The sequence below is a fragment of the Gambusia affinis genome, linkage group LG04, assembly GCF_019740435.1.
Source record: "Gambusia affinis linkage group LG04, SWU_Gaff_1.0, whole genome shotgun sequence".
NCBI lineage: Eukaryota > Metazoa > Chordata > Actinopteri > Cyprinodontiformes > Poeciliidae > Gambusia > Gambusia affinis.
The window spans coordinates 13179028-13201457 of NC_057871.1; the positions used below are offsets into that span (position 1 = coordinate 13179028).

The 22430-nt window shown below is 38.4% G+C and overlaps 1 protein-coding gene and 1 pseudogene across 1 annotated transcript; both read left to right on the top strand.

Annotated features, from left to right (window-relative positions):
- The first annotated feature begins 1796 nt into the window (after positions 1-1796).
- On the top strand, positions 1797-1968 carry LOC122830444 (annotated as a pseudogene).
- Positions 1969-9129: 7161 nt separating this feature from the next.
- LOC122830238 (probable ATP-dependent RNA helicase DDX5) lies at positions 9130-21759 on the top strand. The gene is made up of 13 exons (XM_044115443.1): positions 9130-9307; positions 11413-11596; positions 11727-11823; positions 11930-12063; positions 12587-12652; positions 13888-14029; positions 14111-14271; positions 14407-14579; positions 15339-15449; positions 15577-15638; positions 17333-17392; positions 18824-19045; positions 20944-21759. Exons 1-13 carry the CDS (start codon positions 9267-9269, stop codon positions 21402-21404), a joined length of 1914 nt encoding a protein of 637 aa, XP_043971378.1. The 5' UTR covers positions 9130-9266; the 3' UTR covers positions 21405-21759.
- The last annotated feature ends 671 nt before the right edge of the window (positions 21760-22430 follow it).

Consider the following 22430-nt stretch of genomic DNA (forward strand, 5'->3'; position numbering starts at 1 on the left):
TCTATTTTCTCTGTTTCAAAGTTTTCTAGGTATATAATCTCTGAAACATCATCTGACGGAATGATGGGCAGGCATTTAGTTGACAACATCGCTCCAGGAATCAAGGCTGCCAGGGCCTTAGTTTTGTTGTCCAAGGTACGAAAGGTTTTGTTTTCTTGTGCTAAATTCATTGGAGCAACCTTTGATGAATGTTTCCTAGTGAATTTAGTGAAAATGCTCTTGACGCTCCCTTTCAGACGTTTGAGCAAAGATTTTGGCTCAACAACAGATTCCTTGGATTTGTTCAATCTGACATAAAGATCTTTTATTATCACTTTGGTTTCATTAACCATATCAGTGATTAGTTTAACGTGATTGCTTGAATTGTTGTCAGAATTGACTCTTTCCAAGACATATTTGACAATTAAGTTGTTTAAATTGTCAGTGTGTTTGGTTCTAACATCTCCGTTGACCTTTATAACCTTAGCGAAGGCTTCAGGGACCTTGTTACCAACCATTACTTCTATGGCCTTGGTGGTGCAGTTGTCCTTTGGAAGACTATCCAGAGCATTAGCTACAAAGAGCTCCAAGATGTCTTCCAAAATCCTGAACAGGACGCCAGTGATGGTGCGAGAGGGATTTCCTGTTGCCAGACACTCAATCCAGGTCAAGCGGATGAAAAGTGGATGTATTATACTCCGCAGGATGTTGACCGTGACGGTCTGGGATGAAGAACTCATTCCACTTGGCATGATCACTGTAGACTTTACTTCTAAACAAGCTTCAAGTTTTCTGCTCAAATAGCAAGAACAACAAGTACTGATCTGATCTCTGGGACAGACAAGTGCAAAGTGAGGGTTAGAGAAATAGAAGCAGTTAAAGACCCTGACGTATATGACGTCCGTTCACACGTCATAAGCATCACACCCGTCGAATTCTATGTTCTCACGTAATACGTCACGTTTTCTAGAATTATGTTAAAAACTGTGACAGAGTTCAGGGTCTGCATCCGGGTCCTTCGAAGACCGCGAGTTATGAATTCGGACAGGGTTAGCCTTTAGCTAGCTGCCTCAGCGTAATTTATGTTGCCTAGCAACCGTGACAGCGTGAATCAAGCTGTTAATGCAGCGGGAGAGGACGTCTCCTAAAATGTCGGAGCAATTGCAATTAGGTGATCCATTGATGAACCGAGCAGATATTTGAGATTTACACAGCTACACTATCGCCTACAAACGTTGTAATATATATATATATGTAAATAATAATAACGTTGTATCTCTTAAATTATAACATAGCGCAGGTGAGATGTTTTTAAAACAAACTCAGTTATGATGAAGCAGCCAATGAAAGCGTTTCAATCAGACCTCTGATTAGTGTGGCTGGTCCCGCTTCCCCCCGTGGCTGTGATCTGGATGGCGGCAGCAAGAAGGGAAACATCGAGGGCTGCAGGTGGCGCGCCAAGGACACAGCCACCAAGAAGAATCGTCTGCGCCTCCGTGGATGAAAGAGCCGGTGATCCACGAACAGAGGTCCAAGCAGCGGCGGCCTGGCTCTCCGGGTGAGGCAGGAGGGAAGGAGCTTCGGGGAGGTTTCCCCTCTGAGCACCAGCGCTGTTTGGAAGAACAGGACGGCTCCGAACTTTGTAAGGAGTCACCCGGTCCTGTTCAATTTTTAATATCCAGAGACTTTTGTGTTTTATATCCTTGTTCTTAACTTCTTTTAGTTTAAAGTAATCGATGATTTGAATTTAATAAAATAAAAGAAAAAAATTCTGTATATCTGTATCATGCCATGTTTATAAAATGTCCAAAGTAAAAAAAATTTCGAAAGAAAAATTTCTGTTCTTATCAGTTTAATATCTGATATGTCTCCACTTGGAGACTGTATATTAAATTGATTTTTGAAACAGGGAGATGGAATAAGGGCTTGCTCTGTCCACTCCATGCATCATCCTGGTATTGCAGTGTTTCCAGGAATGGTGCATTTTCCCATACATGTGAAATGAGAAACAACTAGTTAAAAATATACCTGAAATTTCTTATTCAAGAGTAGAGGGTCTCTGCAGTATGTAACTTTGACAAATGTTTCTTTTGTGTTTTTTGTTTTTTATACATTTGTTCAAACTTAGAGTGTGGCTATTAGACAGATAATATGTGAAAAGTCAAAGCAGACTTTCTCCCAGTCCCACTATTGCTGTCTGGAAAAAATGTGTTGCTCCTAGTTAATGACACAATGTGCTAACAGTCGATAAATAACTCACCTTTACAGGAAAAAGGTTTTTTCCACTGTTTCAATGAACTTGATGTTGCATAACAGAGTGAAAGGAGGAGATTGTGAACAGCTTGTACACAAGAGTGATTGTCAGCCCGAAGACCCGCCCCGTGATTCTGATTGGTTGTTTCCGAAGGAACTCTGTATTTGTTCAGACCGTAGGTGAATGCAAAGGAACTTGATTTTTTCACATTACCTGTCTAGTATTATATTGTCATGACATAGCAACATAGTTTTAACAAGTATGTAAAAAAATCAAAAATTCGCTTTTTATACTCCACAACGGTTGTTAAAACCTTCAATACATTTCTACATATGTAAATTTTGATCTGAGATTTTCTGTTGGTCAGTGTAATGAAGAGATCTTCATTACTGGGACTATTTTACATATATAGCACTGTATGGCACTTAAAAATGTATTTTTTGCACTGTATTAAACACTTTAATTAGCATTTGCACTTTAAGCAGAAATTTGCACACAAGAAGTTTTAATTATATTTATTGAACATTTTAGCAATTGGTATGTAGCCTTTGTTCTGGGCTCTGCACAGCTGCTCCTCATTGATGAGTGAGGTTGGTTGCTGTTGCCTGTGGAGGAGCACAATTTAGTGATGGTCTATCTGAAGCCAGGCTTCGAGGCTTGTACCGAGTAATAAGGGGGCGTGTCCGATGAAGCCCCGCTTCGAGGCTTGTGTCGTCTTGCTGAAAACCACGTGACTGGCAACAAACGAGGCCTCGCATTGCATGGGTCACGTGACTGCTTCATTTTGCGTATCGGTTTTCAAAATAAAAGCGTGATGAGCCGCTGCTTGATCGCATGAGTGGAGTATTTGTCTTCATAAGTGGCCGAAATAAAAGGAACCTTTTATAGTTCATGTGTATTAATGATTTTGATGATGACACTCATCAAAATGTAATGTTTGTTACCAGTTTTCTCAATGGTTGATTGTGGCATATTTTATGACTTTATATTTATGTGTTTTTATTAAGTAAAACATTTTGACACTGCATTGTTGCTGAAAGTGCTACACAAATAAACTTGATTGAAAAGGAGCCAGCAAGAAGAAAAAATCTGACATCAGGGAATACTTGAGATGATTCACTCACAAGATTCTTAAATAACAATAATTAAACCCTTCACCTCTAAAATTTTCACCTTCTTGAAATTTCCACTATTTCTTTGTTCTGTAAAAATATATCAGTCTTGCACAGCAGAAACAGACTTGAAGCTGCTGGACGAGTAAAATTCTGGCTTATGAGTAAAAATATAAGGGATCAGATCAGAGAGCCAATAGAAAGTTTTTCAGGAGGCAAATCAAAACTCGAAGAAAACTGTCTGCCCCAACAAGCACTGAACTCCAAGTACACCAAAACAAATGTCTACTGTTAAATCAGTCAATGACAGAAGAAAACAGCCACTAGGATTGGCAACAAACAATTTTAATAATTAAAAACGATTAGTTAAATAGGATTTAATTGACTCTCCTGTTACTAAACGTGAGTTTGACAAAAACTTTGTGACAATATTGCATGTACTAATTGTTTTTAAATATGTCTATCTGAGTGACAGGCTGTCACAGCTTCACCAGCAGATGTCACTAGTGAGAAATGAATGAAGCATCGAGTAATGAACTTTTGGGCAAAGCAATGGGCCGGAAGCTTCATTGCTTCATGAGGCTTCATTTGGCCATCACTAGCACAATTGTTACTCAGAGCAATGAGCTAATGGTGAGGAAAAACTAAGCAAATGTGTGCATAATCTGTTAAGTGTGGAGTGCTGTGGTAAAGTGACTCACCTGTCTTTTCTGTGTCCTCTCCAGGGTGTTTGGACAAATTCTACCCCGGGGGTCCAGACGCCATATATAGCTTTGGGAGAGGCCATTGAAAGGACTAGGGGGGGGAATTGTTTATGGGTTTTTGTGGTGTTTATTTAAGGTGTAATGATAAAATGGAAAATAGTTATAAAAAGTAAATAGAAGTATTGTATTTAATAAAGTGTATTTTATGTAAATAGGTGGAGATTGATTAAGAAATTCCCCTGTGAATTTAATATGGTTTGGTCCGTCACAGCTGGGACTATTTAAGACTGCAGTTTCAGCTGTGAAGAGGAGTGTTGATGCTGAGTGACAAATAAACTGCTGCTGTTCTCCACCTGACTCTGGTTCAAGACTCTTTCTCACTGAACAAAAACCCAACCGCTAAAGGTCGTCTTGTCACAGTCAGAAATAATAAATTGAACATCTAAACTTGATAGTGTCTACCTTCAGAAAGAATGACTAATTTGCAAAGATTTACTTTTTTCTGTAGAGGTGACTCGCTGAACATATTAAAGAACCTCTCTTCTAAATATGCATGACCTTGACCCACATATAATCCTGATTGTTTAATAACATTTACAATCGTCCTTTAAATTAGGCTGGGAGACATTTCGATCAGACTCTGTATGGCAAGTTGTTTTAACATTTAATCAACAATCGTGTCACCTATGACTCTAATTTCAGGGTCATGAGCCACCCAACATTCAGTAGCATTTTCCTGGGATGCCTAAAGTGTTTACACTGCAGGGAGTTAAATTTATTTGATATAAAAACAAGCAACAGGAAACGTTTTGGGAGTGAAACTAGCTACTCTTTGCCAACCAGGACAGGAAGTCACATTAAAAACGACAATTTCTTCTGACTAAAATGTCGAAACGGCTTCTGGTTCTCAATCACAAAATGGAAAATGTGATGCACATGCAGATCTACAAAAAACAAACAGATACTCAAACCTTAACTTCCTAATTTTAACTCTTCCCCTTTTATATACCAAGTGCTCTACCTCTTTTGGAAATCATCCCACATTAGAGATTAGTAAAACTAAAGAGTGAAACCAGAACAGCAGCTGCTAAGAACAGTATCTGTTAGGAATATCTATGCAGAAACAATGTCAGGGAGCCTGTCTGTGGAGCCTGGCTGTGTCAAACATGTTCACTTTGAACAGGACAACAGGGAAAGCATGGTGGACATCTATGTGAGTACAGAAAGCCTGCGAGTGTTCGACATCCCCTGGGTGGAGGACACGTCGCCAAACCCTTCAGGACTTTCACAGACTCAGTCCAAAAGTAAGAACGCTGCTGATTCTGTGTAGACGCTACTGTGTTGTAGGAAAAGCAAAATATTCCTTGATGGTTTTGCCTTGGTAGTTTACTTTAGATACATGTTTTAAGGTATTTACTCCCTGTTTAGTGTCTTTTGGCAGTGAAACGTCTGTGAAGAGGAGTACTTTCAAATGGGCCTGTGTTTTCATGGGTGTGGTGTGTTTGCTCCTACTGGCTGGAAACATCTACCTCGCAGTCCAAAGTAATTATTTTTTTAAATAAAGGAAAAAATACCTAAAGTTGTTTGTTTACCGTATGATGGAACATCCTGCAAGACTATTTATTTTGTTCTCCTTCGTGTTGCAACAGAGACTCAGGACCAGAGTGACAAAAAGCAGCTGGAGAAAAATAACTCTGATTACAGGAACCTGACAGAACAGTTAACTATTATTAACACTGAACTCAGGAAAAAGATATACACCTTGTGCAATAAGTCCTACGGTAAGCATCCAAATCATGACACACACTACAGTGATCACATTATTTTTTCTTTTTGAGTTCTAGGTAGAGAACTTAAAAACAAATTAGGTTAAAAAAAACAGAGAGGAAGTAGAACAGTAAACGTTATTGTGATATATATAATCTCTTTAAAAGGGTTTTAACTTTAGATGTGTGGTTCCTTCTGTTATACAGTGAATTGTAAACCTCTTTCCTTTTTCATTTTGGATTAAATAATAAAATGATACAGTGATTTTCATCCTCCATGTGTTTTGAAGCATAAAAAAAATTTATTTTCATAATATTCATCAATAGTATCCTTCTGTTTATATCCTTCAACCTGCCTCCATTTTGTACCCATGTTTTTTTTTACCTATTGGATATTATTTTAAATCTCTTAGTTGAGTATTTTGGTGAATTACAGAGACAAATAATCACTAAAATGTTGCTGTTGGGCAAGAGCTTTTCTCTAACAGTTGTTGATTGGAAGGTGGATAAATCCCAGACAAAACAGGACAAACAACCAGGCACATTTACCAATACATAAAGACAATTTAGAACGACTAATTAACTTAACAGACATGTTTAGGACAGTTGTAAAATAGTTGGATACCACACCAGCAAAAATGTATGCTGAGATGATCTGTCAATAAAAGCCGTGAAAAGCCCAAAACTGAGACAAAGAACCAATTTCTCAGTTCTGTAACCCAATTTTGGAAAAATATGATATGACGTACAAAGAAGTTGGGTATAAAAAAGATCAAAAAATGGGGTGGCTGACATTTTAAAAAAGCGATGCTGGTTGTTCCACTCACTTTTATACCTTTTTAGTTTCATGGCATTTCCGGACATAAAATGGTGCAAAACCAAACACAGAAATTAGAGCATGGATTGGCGAGGGGGCAAAATGTACCAAGACCAAATGGGGGGTGGCTATTTCACCCTTTAGTCACTTTTACATTTGAAGTTTGGATTATTTTCTACCTGATTCTTCCAGGTATCTTACCAGTTCGACAACTGGTCGAACTGGTTGGAACTGGTAAATAAATTTTCTATAATTTAATGTAGGGAAATGTGGTTATCTGACTCACCACTTACAGACACTTGAAGTTATTGAGGCAACATTTCCATGCTGTGATTTAAGTACATGTGTAAAAGAAAGAGCACATTTTTTGCAGTGGTGAAATCATCGTGAGTGACTTTCTCTGAAACCTTAGACACACACATCAAAGCAGCTTCCTTCTTTTGAGGGAAAGTGGAACTATACCAAAAGTGACCGATGGAAAAATCCCCCAGTTCAACAGCAACACTGTGAAGAAAAGCAATCTAAAATTTTATCCTTAAATAAAACACTTCATTCTTGAAGGGTTTTATTTAACTTTATTAACTGTTCTGTTGGGTCAATAATATCCTGATCATGTATTGATTGAGTTTTGCTATTAAATACTTGTGTTGAAATTCAATCTGCGGTGAGATTTTATTTGATCAGTTTTTTTATGATGACCTAAAGCTGCCGTATCATACAGTTACTCTAGAAGCATCAGTCTAAATCTAGTTTCCAATCATGAATATTTTATTTGTTTCACACAGGACAAATCAAAGGCGACTGTCCATAATGACAAACTTAAACCGGCATCTCATCAACTAGAACAGTAAGTATTTAAATTTGAAGCTTTTATGTCCCAATTCTTGGGTGTTTTGGTTTTTAACGTGTGATTTCTGTTATGTGTTTTTGATATTTATTCGTTTTTGCAACATTTGTTTTTCCTGGCTGATCAGTTTTCATCATTTATTCGGGTTTCCCTAGTTTTAGATTTCTCCTTTTCTGGTTTATTTAAATTATATTTATTCTCAGTTTTGGCATTGTTTGTTCCCCTTCATAAAAACAGTAAAATACAACTTCCAAAATAAGGGATTTATTGTAACAGTAATAGAAATCTACTCTTTTACATTTGTGTTTAAGCACTTTTGAAAATCTTTCAATTTTCTATTTGTGAAATTTGGGGTTTTAAAAATGTGTGTTTCTCTGTTTCAGGTGAACGAACAGGAGATAATTTACTTCAGCTAAGAAAATATTTTGGATTGGGACAGAGGCCTGCTGTTTTTGGAACAATTTCCATGTCACTTACTTCCATTTTGTGCCAAAACAAAGCACAGCAGAAAAGCACAAACCTCTTCAAACCTGGAAAAGTCAGGAAATGGACCTGAAACTGCAAAAGCATAAAACTGTGCAGAAGCAAACTGTTCAAAATAACAGCATCCGTTTTTGCTGGATATGAGGATTTTCTTTTAATCTCAGCTTCACAAGTAGAAAACAAAACATTACATTAGCACCATTACTTTTCAAATAAATGTGCAATCTGTGCAAAACATTACAGTATAATGAGCTGTGTGCGGATTTCATAAAAAGTCACAACAGACAGGTAACTGTAACACTCACAGGCCTCTTTGAAGGTGTGGTGAACGTGGCTTTCTATTGTCATAAGCAAGCCAAAGCAATGTGCTATAAACACACAATTTAAAACTGTTACAAACAGAAAAAGCAGTTTATTGTTTTCAGTTTGCTGTGCTGTGATAACACAATAAAACGGCCCTGCATGACTGAGTGAAACGTTTGGTTCAATTATATTATCCAGTTTAACGTAGAAACTGACATTTTCAAGATTCAAGTTAAATAAAAAGGATTGTAAAATTCATAATTCTAAGTAGGAAAGTCATCAACATCAACCTCAAAATCCAATATGGCTACCTTTAATAAACTGATACCTGAAGTAAAAAGAAATCGATTCACACATATAATCATTTGTATCTCAATAAATCAGTCACACATTGTGGCTATCCCTCTTTTAGTAAACATGTCAAAGTGCAAATGACAAACAAATAGATTATTTGCTTGTTTTGCTGCTAATGGTTACAGTGATCACTGAGTATATCCATTGGATAGTTGCACTGGTTTTTGAACTTGAAACAGGAACATGATGAAGTTTGTATTGATTTAATTTCCAAATTCAATTTTTGACTTCAGTTATAGATTTACAGCCTTCGGTGCATTTTCCTGTTTCACTGTTTTCAACTTCATCAGATTTAATTTGTTTGCATTTATTTTCCAAATTACATGTATATTCCAAAGGAACTTGAGAATCACAAATTAAGCTTACTGGTAAAATACCATCACCTTTCAAAAAGCCAAGAGGGAAAAGTATTGGATGGTAATTTCAGGTACAAAGTAGGACCACAAACAATGTTTTTCGGATGCGGATGGATATGCATGTAAGGCGCCGCCTCTGAGGTCATTTCCGCCTCGATGCTCTGTGTTTGTGAGCCGGCCGGCATTTTCTTTTCACCCGGATCTTCTAACACCCCTATCGCTTACCAGACTTGTAGACCGACTGACAATATTTTTGACTGAATTTAGCTTTCCGCAGCAATTTTCTAAACAATGCCTGGCTTTTCAGACAGAGACCGGGGCAGAGATAGAGGGTATGTATCAATTTGTCTCCAGTTATTGTTCTTTGTTTTCGCAGCTCAGTGTTTAGACACTGATGACGTCGGTTTCACGGCCGTGTTTTCTACACACACACGCACACACACAAAAAAATCCTGAACGTTTAGAGTAGTTGTTAATACTGGGTGACTAAGTGAGATTCATGTACTAAATTGTGAATGTTGGTTGACCGTTGGCACGCGTGCGGCTCGCGGAGCCTAGAAAAATATTCACCGTTTGGTCATCGGAGCTAAAATGGCAGCAAACGGAGGCCTTGTGTCTGCAGCTGATCGGCAGCCTCCACTGTTTTCTCTTCGGCCTTGTGACGCAGTCTCCCCTTATCTTGCGGTTGTGTTCGCAGGGCAAAAATGCCTGGCAAATAGGCTCATTTCATGCGCAATATTCTCAATTTGAATGTATTTTACTGGGGGCAAAACGACCCTCCCGTAATTCACCGTGTTTTTAAGTAGGTCACCATGTTGCATCCCGGTCAGTTTGTTCGGTACATGCAGTAATTACACCAACGCAAGCCCTGATCTCATTCAGTTTTCCCCTTTCAACCATTTCTATCAAGAAAATAACATTTAAAATTACAGATTGGTGTTTTGTTTATCTTGTTGCGTAAAAAAATAATACTTAAAAATAGCTATAATTTGTTTCCCGACGAAAGGTGATGAAAGCAGGTTGTTTGACAGATCAAAACATTCCAAATTTGGCCTCTTTTCCATTTGTTTATATTGCTAAAAAAAACTGTTGACATAATTATCATAATATGCTCTAAGGTGTGATAGATTTGGTAACATTTGCCTTACAACACATTTAAACAGATGCACCAATTTGGTTAAAATTACCTCAGGAATAGTCACAGGTGTAACAATGGCTGCACATGGGTTGCATCTACTAAGAGAAGATATAGAGAATTTTACTGAACAACTAGAAAGTCTTATCAATGAACTACTCCCATAACAGATGCAATAAGGAAGTACGCTGAATATGAGAGCTTTATCACATAACCAGTTTAGATCTACTTTGGTAAGAACGAGCTTTTAAGTCAATATGTACACGTTTATTTATTTTATAATTGCATCGTTTTTTATGATTGTGTATAGCACTTTGGTCTTGTCGGTGTATAAAGTGCTTCACAAATAAAGTTGGTGTGGTATGGCACCTTGTCTCTGATCCACACTGCTCTATGCTTGAATTCAATGTTTCCCCAGCGAGAACATTGTGTATTGGTAAACAGAAATAAATCCATAATGGCTTTACATCTGAATTTATTAAAAAGTTAGTGTGCCATAAAACTAAGGTTACTACAAATTTCCTGAGTCTGAACAACAATAAACCAGAGTCTTTAAAAATATGAACTGTGTCATAGATTGCTTCTGCAGCTGACCTTATCGCAGATTACACCAACAACAGGGACTGGCTTTTGGGCTTTGTTAACATTTATTACTTGGCATGAGAGCTGGATGATTTGCTCGCTCTTAGCAACTGTGGAAGGGCTTTCCCAAATGAGTGCATAGACATCATTAGTAATTCATGTATTCAGATTCTTTATATTGATAACATGTTTGGCCAGTGTAATGAACTCCCAAACCTGAAGTTTGCTTTTATACCAGTTATTTTATATAAACACAGAAAAATGTTAGGCAGCTCTTCATTTTAAGGGGTGTGCATAAGACTGACATGACGGCAGTCATGAACATGAATGAGTCTTCATGAATGTTTATGACTGTTGTCATGAAATGTCATTAAGTAAATAATGGCACTTTTAATGCAACTTTGCATTAAAAGTGCACTTCATGACAACGGGTGTAAACATTCATGAAGATTCCTTCATGTTCCTGGCCGCTGTTATGTCATGTTTGACAGTTTCATGTCAGTCTTCCACGCACCCCTTCAAATAAAATGTTACCAAATGTTATTCTTAGCTGAAATTATCATTGCAATTTTTAGCAACAGTTTCACAGTTGAATATATTTTTTCTGACATGCAGCTTCAAATTTAGGTTTTGTTAAAACGGCAGATAAATGATATTTTTTAGACTTTGACATGAACGGTTTTTTTTTTTTCTTTACGAAATGATTTGTTTCTTCTTCAGGTATGGTGGCGGCCCTCCTCGTTTCGGTGGTGGTGGTGGAGGAGGCAACAGGGGAGGCCCTCCTCCAGGAAAGTTTGGAAACCCCGGAGAAAGGCTGAGGAAGAGACACTGGAACCTGGATGAGCTTCCAAAGTTTCAGAAGAACTTCTACCAGGAACACCTGGACGTCACACACAGACCTCTGGTGAGAAAGAGATTTGTTTCAGAGTTTCTGATTTACCTCTGCGACCTGTAAGTTGAAGTAAATTTATTTTGTAGAAGCAAGAGTGAAAAACTAATTTGGTCTTTCCTGTTTTTTTCTTTTCCTCTTTCAGCAAGAGGTTGAAGAGTATCGGAGAAACAAAGAAGTCACAGTGAAAGGCAGAGATTGTCCCAAACCGATCGTCAAATTCCATGAAGCTGCTTTTCCAAGTGAGCCGAAACGTCTCCAAAACGACTTAAACATTATTTACTCCCGATAGATTAGAAAGTTCTGCCATGCTACCAGTAAATAAACTTGAATATCCCATTTTCTCAGGCTACGTCATGGATGTTATTGTTAAGCAGAACTTCACTGAACCGACTCCAATCCAGTCCCAGGGGTGGCCAGTCGCTCTGAGTGGCAAAGACATGGTGGGCATCGCTCAAACTGGCTCTGGGAAAACCATTGCTGTAAGTGATTGCTTCTTACTTCCTTCAAGTACTTTCTTTCCTTCTTAAGTGCATGTTTAACATATTTAGCTTAGGAATGAGCAATATGGAATTAGTCTTATGGTATTTTGTGGTACTACTCTGATAAAAATAAAGGTGATAATAAGAACTGTTTATAACTTCTTTTTTTAGACAACTCTCCCCACAAACACAAATACTGCTCTTGAAAAAGATACTCATTTCTTTAGGACACTGGTCACATAAAGAAGTGTGATTTGTGTCACAAAACTGCACAAAATAACTGCATTTAATATTTTTTTCAAACTTATTGATCACTCATTAGGCAAACTAGAGAAAGTAGCAAAGCTAACAATATTCGGACAGTTTTATGGAGTTTAAACAACATTAATTTGATTTTATTATGACAATAATAAATCAAAGTCTTATAGTAAGAAGTGTATCATGATAAACGATAATGTTAGAAAGTGGGCGTCTGATGACATGCATTGGGTGTTAAGCATCTTTTTTCATTAAAATTTTTTAGTATCTTCTGCCGGCAATTGTTCACATCCAACATCAGCCGTTCTTGGAGCACGGAGACGGACCCATTGTAAGTACGCCTTGAGTTGTTATTGTCTGGGATGTTTTTTGTTGCTATATAGGAACAAAGAACTTTAAAACTGAATCTAATGGTACATTCACATTCCAGCCTTCCGATTTTTGGTGAAATCTGAATATTTTTGCATGGTTGTTCACATTTCCATATACAGCTCTGGTAAAATGACCACTGCACTGAACCCCATTGAAAACCTCCTGGTTATTCCACTAAATAATGATTCCTGAACTGTTAGTGAGTTAAAACATTGGTGTTGTTGTTTCTAAACGAATATAAACTTGTTTTCATTGTTTGAGGTTATTATTTTGACCATTTCTCATTTTCTGCTAATAAATACAAAATCTTTGCTGTCAGTAGTTCATAGAATAAAAGAAACATATAAAGAAACATATGTAAAGAGTAAAATCAGTGAAACTAATTATTTTAAGTGGTCTCGTAGTTTTTTCAGAGCTGTTTATGCGACCTGTATGTGTTCTCCAGTGTGAACTGGAGATGACCTGAAAGTGTCCTGTAGGGGGCGCAATAATGTCTCACACACAGAGTGAGCTCAGTGATTGTTGAAGTTAACGTGGATAATAATGGTGAAGCACATCTTTTCATTTTAAATTTGTTATTCAACCAGAGCAGAACATTAACAACTTAATCCTCATTATTGTCAGTCGTGGTTGGTTTTTTTTTTCTTCCTTCTTGCTCGTATCAGGATGCAGAATAGTGACATTAGTCAAGTATCAATGACGTTAATGTCGGATGAATGTGACTTATTGTTACACACACCTTACACACTTGAAGTCAGTGCGTGCCGGTTGGCCCAGTTGGGGGATAGGGGGATTTCTTTTTTCCTTTTTCCTCTTTAACCTTTTTTTTGTTTTGTTTTTTTTTCTCGTAAACTGAGGGGCGCTGGGCCCCGCAGATGCTAGCTCATCGTTTGCGTTTCACGTGTCATATTTGGTTGTTCAGACTCGGGTCACCTTTTAAAAGATCAGACATGTATCTGATTTAGGACCACATATAACCTGGGTCACATTCAAAAAAATGTGACCTGTGTTGTTCAGACGGTCGTGAAAAGATCAGGGACAGGTCGCATTAAGTCAAAAAAAAAATAAAAATCAGATTTGGGTCACTTCAGCCTGCAGTGTGAATGAAGACTAAATGTAAACGTCAGATGTGTGTGACTGAAGTAATTGACTAATAATGTGGTTGATTAGCTGAAGAGACTCTGTTTTCCATAGTGCTTGGTTCTGGCGCCGACCCGGGAGCTGGCTCAGCAGGTGCAACAAGTGACTGCTGAATATGGGAGGGCTTCTCGTCTCAAGAGTACCTGCATCTATGGTGGCGCACCAAAAGGGCCACAAATAAGGGACCTGGAGAGGGGTAGGCCTACTTTGTTAATGCTCTGGTGTAAACACAACTCCTTTCTGTTTTTATTGATCGCTGTTGTCGTTTTTGTTGAAGGAGTGGAGATTTGCATCGCTACTCCAGGCCGTCTCATTGATTTCCTGGAGTGTGGTAAAACCAATCTGCGTCGTTGCACCTACCTGGTGCTGGATGAAGCCGACCGCATGCTGGACATGGGCTTTGAACCTCAGATCCGCAAAATAGTGGAACAAATTCGGGTGAGTTTTGCCTCTCATAGAGGAGACGGTGAGCTTCGACATAGATGCATCACACAAGAAATAAACGAATAACTCAGTTTCTTTTAATTTTATCTGTAAATAGAATTGACATTATAATTATTATTTTTTCATCAGCCTGATCGTCAGACTCTGATGTGGAGCGCCACCTGGCCGAAAGAGGTTCGTCAGCTGGCTGAGGACTTCCTGAAGGATTACGTCCAGATCAATATTGGTGCACTGCAGCTCAGTGCCAATCATAACATCCTGCAGATAGTTGATGTCTGCAATGACCTGGAGAAGGAGGACAAGTGAGTAGAAGACTGAGCTTTTCCAGCAAAGAGGCTGCAGTTCTTAACTGATTGGATAAGAGAAGCAGTTTGTTTTTTCTCTCTCATCTATTTCTTATTTGATCCTCTCTCTCTGTTTTATTTTTTGTGAGGGACTCTAGTGCATGGAGACACTTCAACCACTATAATGTGTATTGTAATATCCCAGCATATAGACGCTGTAATATCAGAACCTGGTTTTAAACAGTTACCTGTGACATCCACCAGTGATGAAGACATTTTTAGAACAGAATCTAGTAGCACCACCTGGTGATACGAAAAGGTAACCGAGACATTTGCTTACTCAAAATAAAGAAGAGAGAGGGACAGTCGGCTTCTGTTATTCTAACATTATATCACTGTTGTGCTTTGTTTTTGCTGCTTGTTTTTATTAGACAAATCAAAAGTGTAACAAAACTCTGGAGTTTTAAACAAGGCATGTTTTAATCGGCTACTATTTCAGTGAACCCTGCAGCACACTGGGCTGGAATAGCTCCAGATTTCTGTGCTATAACCAGGGATTTTATCATTGTGGAAATACAAAAAACTGCTGCTTAGAAACTGTTATGCACTGAAACTGGTCTCATGGAAAAGACACATTTGATGAGTTGGTATACAAACAAGCAAATAGATCTAAAGGAAATCGGTTATAGCACCCTCGCATCTGCTTCCCATCATATTCCTGCAAAGATTCTTACTGTAGATTTGATCAGTTAAAACTTTATTTTCTGCTGTTTTAAGGCTGATCCGTTTGTTGGAGGAGATAATGAGCGAAAAGGAGAACAAGACCATTATTTTTGTGGAGACCAAGAGACGTTGTGATGAACTCACCAGGAGAATGAGAAGAGATGGGTGAGAATTTATAGCATTTCCAGCTGTATGGTTTATTTTAGGTGAAAATTGCTTTTTTTTAGCTTGTATATTAGAATAATTTTAATCCGCCTGGATTAAAGTGTTTCTGTGTTATCTGTGTCTGTAGTTGGCCAGCAATGGGTATCCATGGAGACAAGAGCCAGCAAGAAAGGGACTGGGTTCTTAATGGTAAGGCTGTATTTTTTATTTTTCTTTATTCTTTTTTAGATTTCATGTTAAAGCTGGTGTCTGTAACTGATAATGTTTTTTTACTGTCACCATATCATAACTGTATAATGTGAGACAGATAATCTTTGAAAATATCAAGCTCTTCCAGCTCCTCTCTAATCTGATATTGATTGTTAGATTGATACTGAAAACCAATCAGAGCCAGGAGGAGGGTCTTGGCGCTGTCAATCAATCTCATGTATGCGGTACTCAATGTGATTATGAGGGCTGTTGTAAAGGAATATTTTAGTAATCAAGTAATCTATCGATTATTCTTACAATTAATTGAGTAATTGGATAAAAAAAAAGATCAAATAAAATATTGGTAAATCATTTTTAGCTTCCTTAACAGTTACTTTTTTGTAGTTTAGAAAACTGACCTGTAACAATAACAGCTTTCTAAGTTAACCTGAAGAAAAGTTATACAAAGATCAGAAATGACATTCAATTTAATAATAAAGAGGCAGGCTCACAAATACGCTGATAAAAAATGTCTATGATCCAGCTTTTAGTTTGTGTATTCATCTTCAGTCAATTTAATAGATGAATTCTCACCTTGCCCCATACCTGTCAAGCTTTGGGTTTGAGAATACGGGAAATGTCGCCTGGAGGTGGGGGGGAGACGAACGAACGAACGTAAAATGGGGGGAGGAAATAGACCAGGGGACAGACGAACTTAAGTCTGGGGTGGAAATACAACTGGTAGACAAGGGGAGAAACATAAGAACGGGGGGAGCTATACAGGATATCGTTCGTCATACTCAGAACAAAGGTCTGAGTGTGACCATGTAAGGCCATGTACCAGGCATGATGATTTCAGCCACACGTTTGTTCAGACCGGGAAGATATGAAATCTATTGTGCAGTTCGTCCGTAAAGCTACACTTGCACTGTAAGCATCAACTACTCAGCCGCCCGCCGTGTTCAGTCTATCTGCTCACCAGTATAAATACTCCTGCAGCTCTCTTCCTGCTGTTTGCTCTGAACCAGCAGCTCCCGGAGGAGAAAAGCTGCCGTACTCCAGCCATCGTGCCAGTCATTTTAAGGATTCTTACTGGTCCCCCAAACTGGAAAAAACTCGGGCATTATCATCACTCAATAAAATCCCCACGGGCCGAACTTGAAAATTGGACGTCATGCCGCTAACACTTAGCTTTCGTTTGCAAATCAGAGGCAGAAGTCAGAGCTCCGCTCAACGCAAGTAATAACCCAACCGGAACACGGTGCGCTAAATAATAAAACAGAAATTAACGAAGCTTCAAGGCAGGTACATTTTCCTCGAGGAATTTTAATAATCAAGGTACTCGAATCATTCGAGGAATTGTTTCAGCCCTAGTGTTTATGGTTGAGAAACAACTTAATATTGCAGGAAAGCCATCTATCTCCTATCATTGATTGAGAGTGCTAAGTCCCGCCTTTCTGCTGTGATCGGTGGTTTCTGACTCAGCAGTGTATTTCTGTAGTTAGTACTGGGAGAAGACAGATTATCACAGATTACCTGTTTCACACTATACTGTCAGGACATAGTGACAGTTTTAACAAATATGTAGAAAAGCATATTTTTAATAAAAGTTACTTGCCCCAGCTTTAAAGCAATAGAATATAAACTGTGTCCAGATTCATCTGCTGGCTGATTGAAACTGTTGTTTGTTACAGAGTTCAGATTTGGCAAAGCTCCAATTCTGATTGCTACAGACGTGGCTTCCCGTGGTTTAGGTCAGTATTCCATTGATTTGCTCCACTTATCAGTGTTTTCCTTATTTTAAAGAAAGTTTTCTGCTTTCTTTAACTTCTCTATGCATTTTCTGAGTTTTTCCTCACCTTAAGGTGCAGTCTTTGTGGCAGGCGCTAGGCATGACAGTCCCAGGCCTCGAGAGGGAGAAGGAGGACATATTGGATTTGCTCCACTGGCTTGCCACCCAGTGGGCCTAGAGAGGTGAAAGCTCTTGTGTGCCAGTGATCTTCAAAAGGCTGCGTGGCTAAGCCTTTGTCTCTGATATGTTGTTGAAATACACACACATCTGTTCTCTGTCCATGGATTTCACCCAACAAGTATTCATCCAGCTGGTTCCAACTCAAACATGCAAAAATATACATATATGCTCGATGCTGTGACATTGGCCTTGCATGATGTGTAAGAGGTTGCAGTTACGCAAGTCACTTTGTTTGAGATTTGGAACAAACATTATCTCTAGGCACTCGTTTCATGTAGCATGGGGGTCAGCTTGTCAAAATTTGACGGCTGGTTTGTTTCTCGTGCTGGATTTCGTGAAATGGAGAGAGCAGTTTTGAAATTTTTTTTGTCTCTGAAAATTGAGACCTGGCACATGTGTTGAGGGACTAGTGGGAACATCTAAACAGAGGAGAATGAGAAAGCTGAAAACCAAAGTTCCTCCCTCGCCTGCGTTTTATAGTCATGTCGAGACCTGCCAACGAGAGACATTTTCTCAAGTGAACACTGGCTTCTTGGAAGATCTTGCCTCGATGAAACTGATGAAGTGGGGGGGAGGGGGCTTTACTTTATGCTTGCATCGGAGTCCCACAAGGGTCAATGCTGGGACTCTTTTGTTTGTGGTTTGAAAGGGTCCCGTTTTTTAATTGGTGCATAGTCTAGTTTGTCTTGGCAAGACGTGCAGTGCGGCCTTTAATATCAAGGTTTTTATGAGAGTGTACTGGGGAAAAACCTGAACCTGCAAAAATGTACCACTCAATGGTCCTATATTGGCTCATGAGGAGGTCCCAGTGCATATGGTTGGCCTAACTGCGTAGAAGCTCCTGGATGTCACTTGACAATATGTGGGGGATTTCGCTGCATTGGGAAAGGACTAGTGAATGCATACTCCTTTTATGGTAAGACTTAAATCTATCTTTACTCCCTTTTGTAGTCAAGGGAGACTGTCTGACTCTTGATTAGGGTAAGCAATAGGAGTGTGCATCGTTTCTCTCTTCCCACAGTAGTATTCCCATGGAATAGATGTTTACACACTCCTTTGTTGCCTCTAATCTCTTTCCTCCACAGCTAAGTAACCACTTTTCTCCCCTCAGCATTGGCTAGTTGCTAACTTTTCCCTCTGATCTGGCTGTTGTGGTGTGCAAAATCCTGTGGCCTCCTATGTATTGTTTTGCCACACTGCAACACTTTCACAGATGTGGAGGATGTGAAATTTGTCATCAATTATGACTACCCTAACTCCTCCGAGGACTATATCCACCGCATTGGCCGCACGGCCCGCAGTCAAAAAACGGGCACAGCCTACACCTTCTTCACCCCCAACAACATGAAACAGGCCGGCGACCTGATCTCTGTGCTGCGCGAGGCTAACCAGGCCATCAATCCCAAGCTCATCCAGATGGCAGAGGACAGAGGAGGTAAACTAAAACAAAAATTTAATTACTCATTTTTGTAGGTAATAAAATAAACTTTTTATGGTTTCGTTATTAGGGATGCACAATATATCTGCACTAACGTCAAGATACAGCTCTGTAAAAAAACTTAAGAGCCCACTGCACTGAACCGCATTGAAAACCTCCTGGTTATTCCACCAAATATTGATTTCTGAACTCTTCCTGAGTCAAAACATTAGTATTGTTGCTTCTAAATGAATATGAACTTGTTTTCTTTGCATTATTTGAGGTCTGAAAGCTCTGCATCTTTTTTGTTATTTTGACCATTTCTCTTTTTCTGCAAATAAATACTACATTTTTGCTTGGAATTTTGCAGACATGTTGTCAGTAGTTCACAGAGTAAAAGAACAAAATTCATCTCACTCAAATATTATCTATAAAAGTAAACGGATCATTTCAAGTGGTCTCTTAATTTTTTATAGAGCTGTATTTGTCATTATTAACATCGGTATTGGTCTAACAAATAAAACTAAGCTGATAATAGCAGCCATCTTGTTGCTAATTGTGTTTCAGGAGGGGGAGGGGAAAATGTTGGTCATTTGTTCAATAATGTGATGCTGGATTGTGGGTTGTTTAACTTTCACAGGGTTGCAAGGATAGGGAAGCGTATATTCTTCTGAATTAAAAAGAAGAAAAATTCAGTCTCTAAAAAAATATTCTCACCACGTTTTCTGGCATTTAGCAAATTGAAACAATCTTCGTAATTCTTACTAACCTAAAACCAGAGAAGTTTTGTTCTGATTTAACTTCTAACAGTGAGGGAAAAAATTTTCTTTTTATTTGGTGTAGAACTGGACAATATGGCTGAAAAACATATCATGATATTAGCGTTTTGTATGAGTTTATTGATAATTATTGATTAGGGTTTGTTTTTTTGTTTTTGCATGAAATATATGGTGACGTAACTGCTTCCTGTTTTATCCAGTCCAGTATTTTACTGGATAAATCCCAGAGAAAGTTTCTGAAATGGCTTAACATAAGGAATTTGACAGTTGTAGCGCATGAACTGCAATTCCCCCAGAAAAGAATATTGAATAAGCTTATCATCATAATTCCCCTTAAGGCTGTTTTGCCCCTTTTTTCCACCAGTTTTTCCTTCCACTCAACCTTCCATAGACATGCCTTGATACAACAGTCTGTGGAGTTAGATTTACTTTATTAAATTGGTCTTTGTAGTAGGCCTGTCGCATTAAACAAGAAATGCATCAATCTCATGATAAATTAAAACAACCTTACTAATTTCCATTTGGATGATGCAAACTAGTTTTCAGTCTGGTGCTTTAGACTTAACTAGTCCTTTTTTTCTTTAATTTTTTGAAGGACAATTTTGTTTTCAGATAATCAAATTTATTTATTTCTGTTGTTTTGTTTAGTCATTTTGGATATTTAAAATTTCCTCCAATTCCAGTGTTAAATGTTTGTTAGAATTTAAAGTTTATTGATCTTTCAGAATGTGGTCTTGCATTATTATACCATTGCCATTATATTACTTGAAAATGGTCTCAAAACAACAATACTGTCAAAATAAAAGATTTTGACAGGCCTACTTTGTAGTGTAATTTTCCAGGAAAATTGTAGTGTTTAGAGCACACATTCTTATGTTACATGTGTGCACTACATGACATAAAAATTCAAATGCATAGAGAAATTTGGGTTTCCTGTACTTGTGAACCATATTCATCAAAATTAGTAAACAGTCTTTCTGTGTCCCTTAACATAATGTATCTATAAGTGGGGTTTCCATTTTGAACTTAAAAACTGAATAGTTTGATATTCTAACGTGTTGGCATGTTTCTGTATCTCAACATCTTCAGATTTCATGTGCTCATCACTGTCTCTTGTTTTATCTTCCACTGATGCAGGTCGCGGACGGGGGGGAAGAGGTGGCTACAGGGATGACCGTCGTGATAGGTATTCAGGCGGCAGAAGTAACTTCGGTGGCGGCGGCGGCTACAGGGACAGGGACGGCGATAGAGGGTTCGGCAACGGGCCGAAAACTGCCTTTGGGGGAAGCAAAGCCCAAAACGGTGGGAATTACGGAGGCAACAATAGCAATTCTAGCGGTAACTATGGCAACAGCAATTACAGCAATAGCAACGGACAGGGTAACTTTAGCGCTCCACCAAACCAAGGCGGCGCTGGCGGCTTTGGTAACCAGAACTTCCAAGGCCCCCCTCAGTTTGGCGGCATGCAGAGGCCCGCTCAGAACGGCGTGAACCACCCGCCGTTCCCCTTCAACTCTCAGCCGCCGCCACAGAACCAACAGCCACCGCCCCCGCCACCGATGGTGCCCTACCCGATGCCGCCGCCATTCCCTCAGTAAATATTCTAAATTCACATTATCAAACCCCAACATGAGTCTTGAAATCTTACCGTACGATTCTCATATTATTCTTTGTATTTGTTTAACGTTGTTTTGCTTACAGCATGGTTGGAATTATTCAGTAAACCCAGATGAGTAAATGGGATCATAAGTCTCCCATAGTGTAAACATGATTGCTGCACTTTTCCTGGACTGTATTTTTTTATTTGATTTGTTTGTTTTTTTTGTTACATTCCTCAGTAATTTATTTTTACTAGGTAATCCTGTGTTTTCACTTTCAGTTTAAAGTGATGTTATGAAAATTGTATCTGAAGGGTGCCCAGGGTCCCTTTTAAATAAAAATAAGAAAATCCAATCTTGTCTGACTTGTGTTGAATATTTAAGGGAGTTGGGATGTTTTTTAGATACTTTTCTTAAAACCTCTTTGTGTCAGGTGTGTGAAGGATAAAAGGAGGAGACATTTATTTGTAAAATTGCACATTGAAAAGAGGATTCCTTCACACAACGGTTTATAAATATTAAAACTAGTTTGGCTGTAATTGTAATATTTTCAGATTGTTTTTTCCTCAAGAATTGCAATAAAATGTAAACCGTTTCTGACCAGGTTGATCTATTTGTATGTAAATGGATCACTTTCAGCAAGCCCAACAATAGCAGAACATTTGGTCTTCTGTTTGTAGACATGCATCTACAAAATGCAGATGCTGCTGAGCTCTCCATCTGTGAGAACAAGCCTACTTCAAGGTAGAAACAATGCATCCTCCTAGACTTGCCATGAAAAGAGAAATTGATTCTCAACAGTAACATCTTCAAAGAATCGTCCTAGCTAATTGTCTTTTTATTTTAAGCTCATGGTCTTAAAAAAATCTGAAACGTCCATTTCAGATTAAATATTTTGACATTTTTAATTGAATAAAGGATTGGTAACCTTTACCATTCTAAACGCTTATGTTCAGTGTTCTACTTCTACATTTTGTAATTGAATTACAAAATCTACACAACCATACAAATAAAATAATTTATGCC